Source organism: Sinocyclocheilus rhinocerous, unplaced genomic scaffold (genome assembly GCF_001515625.1).
Source record: "Sinocyclocheilus rhinocerous isolate Xijiao unplaced genomic scaffold, SAMN03320098_v1.1 scaffold897, whole genome shotgun sequence".
Lineage (NCBI taxonomy): Eukaryota > Metazoa > Chordata > Actinopteri > Cypriniformes > Cyprinidae > Sinocyclocheilus > Sinocyclocheilus rhinocerous.
In genome coordinates, this window is record NW_015649224.1 from 504,033 (window position 1) to 512,064 (window position 8,032).

At 39.9% G+C, this 8,032-nt stretch overlaps 1 protein-coding gene across 2 annotated transcripts in view; it reads left to right on the forward strand.

The window, feature by feature from the left end:
* The window catches only part of LOC107710342 (tyrosine-protein phosphatase non-receptor type 23-like), a 9,313-nt gene extending 2,635 nt beyond the window's left edge, over nt 1–6,678 (forward strand). Inside the window, exons 6-20 of one of the 2 annotated variants that reach the window (XM_016515092.1) lie at nt 458–589; nt 702–782; nt 890–1,015; nt 1,112–1,159; nt 1,376–1,432; nt 1,517–1,575; nt 1,814–1,893; nt 2,021–2,135; nt 2,247–2,312; nt 2,536–2,675; nt 2,925–3,230; nt 3,348–3,502; nt 3,661–3,812; nt 3,917–4,096; nt 4,348–6,678. In XM_016515092.1, coding sequence (XP_016370578.1) covers nt 458–589; nt 702–782; nt 890–1,015; nt 1,112–1,159; nt 1,376–1,432; nt 1,517–1,575; nt 1,814–1,893; nt 2,021–2,135; nt 2,247–2,312; nt 2,536–2,675; nt 2,925–3,230; nt 3,348–3,502; nt 3,661–3,812; nt 3,917–4,096; nt 4,348–5,956 — 3,306 coding nt within the window. In that variant the 3' untranslated portion in view covers nt 5,957–6,678. The remainder of the gene's footprint in view (nt 1–457; nt 590–701; nt 783–889; nt 1,016–1,111; nt 1,160–1,375; nt 1,433–1,516; nt 1,576–1,813; nt 1,894–2,020; nt 2,136–2,246; nt 2,313–2,535; nt 2,676–2,924; nt 3,231–3,347; nt 3,503–3,660; nt 3,813–3,916; nt 4,097–4,347) is intronic. The other variant, XM_016515093.1, reaches the window with a different exon arrangement.
* Nucleotides 6,679–8,032: the final 1,354 nt, after the last annotated feature.

The following is an 8,032-nucleotide window of genomic DNA, read 5'->3' on the forward strand; positions in this document are numbered from 1 at the left end:
AGTTAGTGTTTTCAGCTTGTTTATTTTCATATAAAAATACGGAATGCAGTTGCATCAAACAATGGTATAAACATCATTCAATGTAAATTGTGATAATCGTAATTAATAATCGCAATTACAATTTCAAGGGAATAATCGACAATTATGATTTTTGTCATAATCGTGCAGCCCTAATCAAATGTCAGTTGAATGATTGTATATAATTGTTATTTTTCTTTCTTTATTTACTTTTGTTTCTTTGTAAAAAATTATATTGTTAAAATATTGTAAATAGTTCTTTGGAGTATTTTAAATCTTATTATTACCGAGTTTAGCCATGAATATAGCCTTTAATGTTGATATGGCAAAAAAAAAATTTGATAGACAAATAAATTAGCAATTAGGAAACATTAAAAAATATATATTTCTCATGCTAACCATTTGCTCCTTTTTTGTGCTTGCATGTTGGTGTCTTAAGGGGATGAAAATGTCCTGTACGCATTTTCAGTGTTCTGCCGGGGCTTTCACTCACCTCAGAGACCACTTTAATCACAGCTACAGCTCTGACATGAGCAGCCAGGCACTCTCAATCAACATCAGCCTCATGCTGGTAAACACAATGTCTACCACACAAATGCTGCGTTTTAATTTCCAACTTCTTGCTTAGGAAAATACACTTGATTCGGGCAACCTCTATACCCTTTATATCTTTCTCTCTGAAGGCACAGGCTCAAGAGTGTCTCCTGGAGAAAACTTTACTAGACAACAGAAAGAGTCATTTAATAGCAAAGATTTGTGCTCAGGTAAGAAGTTCATAAGCTCGTCTATGAGGATAATCGTAGGTCTTTGATTTACAGAGCTCTTGTCACTCACTTGCCACTATCAACACTAATGTCAAGTCTGATTGCAGGTGTGTGATTATTATAAGAATTGTCTGAGGGTGTTGGATAATTCTGAATGTGTGCCAGGAAGGATTCAGAAAGAGTGGAGAAAGCTCATCGGCATGAAGATCAGCTACTTCAGTGCTATCACACATGTGAGACCTCTACACTGACCATGCAGTAAATATTAATACATTTTCATAAACTTGTTGGTTATTTTCATAAACCACACATCATTTTATTTTCATTAGTTACACATGGGAAAGCAGTCAGAGGAACAGCAGAAATATGGAGAAGCAGTAAGTATATGCTTGTGGGTGTTCATTTTGTAGTTATAATTTTTGATTTAACATTTGTTAAGTAATAGTTTTGTTTATGTTTCACTGTCTGAAATATGACTTTACAAAAACATTACTTGCTGTACCTTTTAAAAGAGGTCTTCAACGTCATCTCTGTAGAATATGAGAGTAATATCCTCTGATAACAGTGTGATGCCGCCTGTTGTTTCTCCACAGGTCGCTTACTTTCATTCCTCTCTGGACAAACTTAATGAGGCAATTAAGCAGAGCAAGGTAAAGATTCTCAAACGCACACGCACAGATACAACCCGATTGTTTATTAAGCACATTTACATATTTACTCATTGACCTTCTCAGGGCCAACTGGAATCTGTACAGGAAGCTTTGAAATTCACAATGGATGTGATTGGTGGAAAGTAAGACTTTGAATATATTATTATTATTATTATTATTCTATTATTGTTATGTGTTTTCATTTGGAGAATCTAATACCCACTTCACATTTGAGTCTTAAAAAGTGTTAAGGTTATGCTGTTGTGTGTAGACACTCAACAACAAGAATGCAAGAGACATGTGTTTGTGTGAGTGAGTGTGTGTGTGTAATTTTCACTGGACTTGTATTTATAATTTTCACTGGACTTTTTTCTGTTTCAGATATAACTCCGCTAAGAAAGAAAATGACTTCATTTACCATGAGTCTGTGCCTGGTCTGGACACGTTGGCTGCAGTAAAAGGTATACTAACAGCTCACAGATCTCTTTTAAAACTATAATAAATTATTATTATAATAAAATATAATACATTTAAAAATCATTTTGTTCATGTTTGCTTCCTTTGGTACTTATAACATCTGGCACGCAGGTGCATCATTGGTGAAACCCCTGCCTGTGAGCCTAACTGATCAAAGTGTCACTGGTCCTGACCTCTTCTCTAAACTCGTCCCCATGGCAACTCATGAGGCCTCATCCCTTTACAGGTCAGCTGGTGCATCAGTAACATGCTTTACTAATAAATGTTGTTTAAACATTTAAAAGTCTATGTAGAAAGTTTTGTAACCGTTATTTCTTTTTCTCTCTCGCTCTCTTAGTGAGGAGAAGGCGAAGTTACTTAGGGACATTGTGGCTAAAATAGAGGATAAAAACCAAATCCTTGAGTAAGTTACTCAAAAACAAATACTTACCTAAAAAAGGATGTTCTGTCATGGCTTACTCACCCTTAAAAAAAAAAAAGTAATCCAGGTTTCCAGGAATAATAAGCAAGTAATGTCAGAATTTCCTATTTTTGGTGAATTGACCTCTAAGCAAATCTACTCTGTGTATCTATAGGCTTGTGCAGTAGCTGAAATATTTTCCTCTTTTCTCTCATTTTCTGTGCAGGAAATTTATGGAGTCTCTAAGCAATGACTCTGTGTATAAAATAGACATATTTAAATGTCTGCCTGATGCTCTGTTGGAAAAATGTGCATTTCTCAGTGTACGACCAGACACTGTCAAAAACCTTGTTCAGGCCATGCAAGGTGAGAGTAGACCCACACACAAAATTAGGAAAACATTCAATTTGTGATAATGTGCAATCTGTCATTTTGCAGTACATTTCTTTTTTTAATCAGTCAGTTCAACATTAAAACAAAAATTCTATGATTGTAAACTGTTGTGTCTATGATAATTCTGAACAAATACCCAACAAATGCCTATTATAATATCTACTATCATTGTTTGATTTTTTTTTATGGATTTGATGACATCCAATTATGTGTGTGTTGCAGCACTATCTAATGTTTACACTGATGTGGGTTCATCTCTGGACGAGGCCCGTAGTGCCCTTGAGGAAGATGAGGCTGGGGAGAAGAGTTTGATGGAGGTAATGGGGCAGAAGGGATTGCCGACGAGGCCTGCAGTCTTTCAGGATATTCAAAAAGAGCTGAAGAAATATGAGGCTGCTCATCAGGCAGCCAGCAACACCAACACTGAGCTCCACAAAGCCATGAACCAGCACATACCAAACATACGTCTGTTACAGGGATCTGTTGAGGAACTCAGAAAGAGCCTGCCCCAGCCAGAACTCAGTCAAGGTAAAAGTTTCTTACCTTATGCACTTGTGTATGCATTTAGAAGGAGGAAAGATATATAGAAGTAATCTGTTGTGAGTTCATTCAAAAGTTGTTAAAGATTCTTTCCTTTCCTCTAAGATGAAATGTCGTCCCTGCAAAAAATGAAGACAATTCTTGGCAAAGTTGATGAAATGCGAAAGCAGAGGATTTCATTGGAGAGCCAGCTTCGTGACCTTATTCATAAAGATGACATCACTGGAGTCCTTGTAACCACAGATCGTGCTGAGATCAAGGTTAATGAACTACTGAAATTGCTCAAAATGAAACAAAACAAAACAGCAGATCAAAACAGCAGATCAACACAAAGAGATAAAGAATAAGCAGAACAAATGACCAGTCAACAATTTAAAATCTCTACGTTATATCTCTTTCCTTCTCTATTCTCTTTCAGACATTGTTTGCGGAGCAGTTGAAGAAATATGATCAGCTGAAGGTATATATAGATCAGAACTTGGTTGCCCAAGATAACATCCTGAAAGCCTTAACAGAAGCCAATGTGCAGTACGCCCCTGTCCGCAAGACACTCACGCTCACAGAGCAACAGTATGTGTTTGTGTATTTTCAAATCTCAGTCAAAAGACTCGGATTTCAAATGTTAGTATCTGTTTCTGTGGCATTGTATGTAATCCTCTCATTTTGTCATGAAGATGGAACAGCACTGTGCAGGCCCTGATTGCCTCATTTGAGGCATATGAGGACTTGTTGAAGAAGGCTGAGGAGGGCAGAGACTTTTACCAGGATCTGGACAAGAAGACCTCCGCTTTGTTGGACAAAACAAAGTCCTATTGCCAAACCAGAGAGGGGGAGCGAGTTGCCCTGCTGGAAAAGTAAGTTGTCTCAGGTGGAAGGATATGATATTTTGGGTGGATTTTGTATGTGATGATATGACTTGCAGTAGACAAGATTCAGATTTTAGTAAATCATCATTGTAGGTAGCCTCTATTTAGATTGAGTCTGCAACCTACGTATCGGCTCAAATCATTAATTAGTAGACTATTACCACTCAATACTAAAGATATTCCATGTCAAATTCCTTCCATTTGTCTCACTACATGCTTGTCTGACATACTATCTGCAGGGAGATTGGAAAAGGGCCACCTCCTAGACCTGCCGCCCGAAAGCCTGTGGTCGGCCAGAAAGTTGTTGGTCATATGTCCGGCCCTTCCAGTCTTGAATCTGTAGGTCCTTCTGTTGCTTCTTTTGAAGATCTTCCACAAGAACTACGAAGCCTCCCTCCAAATCTGAATTCGCCCCGAGGTTCAGTACTTTCCAATCCTGTTCCTCATGGTGGAACCCCTGTTAGCTGGCCACAAGGGGCAAGCCCTTTTCCGCCAACTCCGTTTCCAAACCCGCAGTTTCCCACTACAGATCCAAAACTCAGGCAACAGTTGGCCCACCATCTCCCACTGGCAACTTATGGCCAGCCCTCTGCACCCCTGCAAATCCCTGGGCCACCAACACAGCAGTTCCAGGTAAGACCAGCTGGAGGCATCACACCTGTCCATCCTCAGGTTAATCAATCAACCTCCCCACAGGTGCCTGCTCAAGGGTACAATCCAGCTCTCTGGCAGCAAGCTCACGGTGGTCCAATTGCTGTTACAGGGGGTTATTCTGTGCCTCCACAAATGGGACAAATTCCCCAAAATTTAATTAGGCCTGGTTTACCAGGACAACCGCAAGTATCCTTGCCAAACTCTTTTGGGCAGCAGATGCCAACTGGCATGCCTCAGTCTTCCTCTGTCCAGCAGATCATACAGGGAGCACCGTGCCAAAGATTTACAACCCAGCCTAGACAAAGCATCCCCTCAACCACACCAAGAAGTGCATTTCCTGGGCAAATCCTTCCGCCCTTTCCACCTGGGCAAGTCCAGCCTCCAATGCCAGGCCAAGCACAGCAACAGTCTGGCCTTCCCTCAGGTTACCGACCAGCATTACTTCCACATACCCAACCCCAGCTTGGTCCACCAGGCCAACTGACAGTGCCCCATCCTCAGGGTGCCCTCATTCCAGGGCAAGCTCAGCCTCAGTCCACTCTTTCCAATCAGTTCCACCCCGGACAACTTCCACAAAACAGGCCTCAGCCTTACATGGGTTATGCTGCCACATCTTTTCCGTCTTCCCAACCGCAACAAATTCCTGCGCCCCACCAAGTACATCCAGGGTCCCAAGTTTTTCCACATGCACCCTTGAGCCAAAATTCCCAAGTTCCTTTTGGTCCTTGTCAGCCCCAAATGCAACCAGGAGCTGTACCACCACAAAGCAGTGTGTATTCATTTGCACCAACACACATGGGCCAACAACCTACGGGCCAACAGATCATTCCATCTCAATTCAACACCATGTTTAATGGACCCGGGGGACAACCCATGTACATTTCTGGTCAAAGCCAAATACTTGGCCCTCAAAATGTGGCTCACTCATCATCTGGACAAGCAGTTGCCCCAGTGATGGACAATCCAGTTCCACCTTCACTTGGCAGCACCCTAATACCGACTCCATCTCCTGTTCAGGTTTCATCCCAGAACCAGATCTCCACTCCTAGACCTGATCTGCCGTCCTCTTCTTTAGTGAGTCAGAATTTAGAGCCACAAACCACATCAAGTGCTGTGTTGACTGACAAGATAAGTTCTGACTCCACTATGAGTCTGGATTCTATTCAGAACAAGGTGGATAATCTCAGCATTTAGTCCCAAACCGATTCCCATACAAACAAATGTGAATATGCAGTCAATGGTAGTCAGGATACCATGTAGACCACAATTAAAAATGACAAGTCAACAGGGGGTGCCAAAAAAAGATGATCTTGGTGATTTGGATCCTTTATGGCCACAACACAGGATCTGATGCCTGAACACACGCTAATACTTGCTTTTTCTACATGGCCAGTACTAACACAAAATTGCACTGTACTCTCTGTACCTGTAATTACACACTATGACTTAGCAAATGTACTACAAGCAAATAGAAAAATGCTTTTGCATTGTAATTCTATGCAGTCCTCTAATATTGTGTACAGTTTCACTCTATGTATTTCTATTCTTAAATAGCACTTTAGTTTGCACTGTAGTGAGAATGATGACAACAGTGATGATGATGATGAGTAAGAGGTGATTATGGTTTTTTATGTTAGGATGTCTTTTCCACTGTTTCAAAAACATTTTGATACAAAATGCTCTTCTAGTTCTTACATATAATTTTCTAAAGTATAAATAAAGTTTTATTTTAGCTCTGTATACATAACATAACATTTTAATAATAAAAAAGGGACAACTGTGTTTTGACCGAAGACTAGCAGCACTGTCTGATGTGGAGATGTTGCTTCCGTTTAAAATTCTAAATTAAAGTAGTTGAAACTTCAAATGTGTTTACACGTCTACCTTTATGGAAAATTGTTATCAACTCCACGCACCTGGGGCCTCATTTATAAAATGTCCATACACACAGATTTGATCTTAGTGTGTGCATACACTAAAATCCACGGCAACGTTCGTATTTATAAAAACGGTCTTTACGTGGAAAAGTACTTACCCCCACGTCAGGGTCTGAGCAGACGTACGCATTTTTCCTTGTGGCAAAGTCGGAGTACTGCAGCTATTTGAACATCTAAGCTGCAATAATAAAAACGGTGTACGTGCAAGCACCGAATTCATCATAAACAACAAAGATGCAGTGTAGTCAGATTTTTTTATTAACGTGAGTTTTTGCGAGATTAAATTGACCTTTTTAGTAGCCTAATGTAGAGAGTTCTTTTCTCGCTTTCTGTACACAGTTTATTCCATATTGTTTTTTTTAATTTATTTTATTTTACAAGAGAACTTGCGAAGTCTTGATAATTCGTAGTTTATTCTTACTTTTGGAAACCTACACCACCTACTCCTACTACTCCTACTTTTGATAATAGTCAATAGAAGAAAAAAAATTTAACCACACACACATTGTTTGTCCACAGAATAATAACACATTATTAAATAAAAAGCGTCCCCGCACGAACCTCTACCTCCGCCTGCAGGACCTCAATTTCAGACTCAGTAAAGTTTTTTATTTTTTCTTTGTGCTCGTCATTCTCAAGAATAGAAATTCTGATATTGGCGTGTGATCTTTTATATGGTAATGCTATTAATTAGGGGGCGTTTACAAGGCGGAGATCTGACACCAGTCATCTGCGCACAATTTCAAGATCATTTGTGATTTATAAATGTCACATCTGGAGGAGCGGCGTACGCACGTGTTTTTGTGCGCACGTTCATTTTCTGTGAATCGTACTTATGCACTTTTGAGAAATGATCTTGGAACAAATTTAGGACGGTTTATACGCAACATTTTATAAATGAGGCCCCAGGTCTTGTAACGCTTGGTAAAACTGTATAGGGAACATCTGTGAACAATCTTCAGGTCTCTCCCCATTGCAGTGGCATTCAAGCCAGTACTTTGGGTTTGTTCCCCATGTCACACCAGTGTTGTTTTTAGGGTCCTTCTTGTGAAAGGTGAATTTTCAGTAGTCCTGCGGCTCTGTCCTCTAGAGCAGATTCCTCCTGCAAGTTTTGTGGTATGTATTCCTATTAATACAGCATACAAAATATAACCAATGTAACAGATTATAGAGTATCATACAATAAACATGCTGTTGTGTGCTAATGTACCATTGTTAAATGCACCACTTCCCTAATATGGCCATATGATGGCAGTGTCTGGTTGTGTTCCGATGTAGGATTGTCTATTATGAGCGTGTTGTTATGTGTCCCTTTTTCTGCATGGGTTACTGG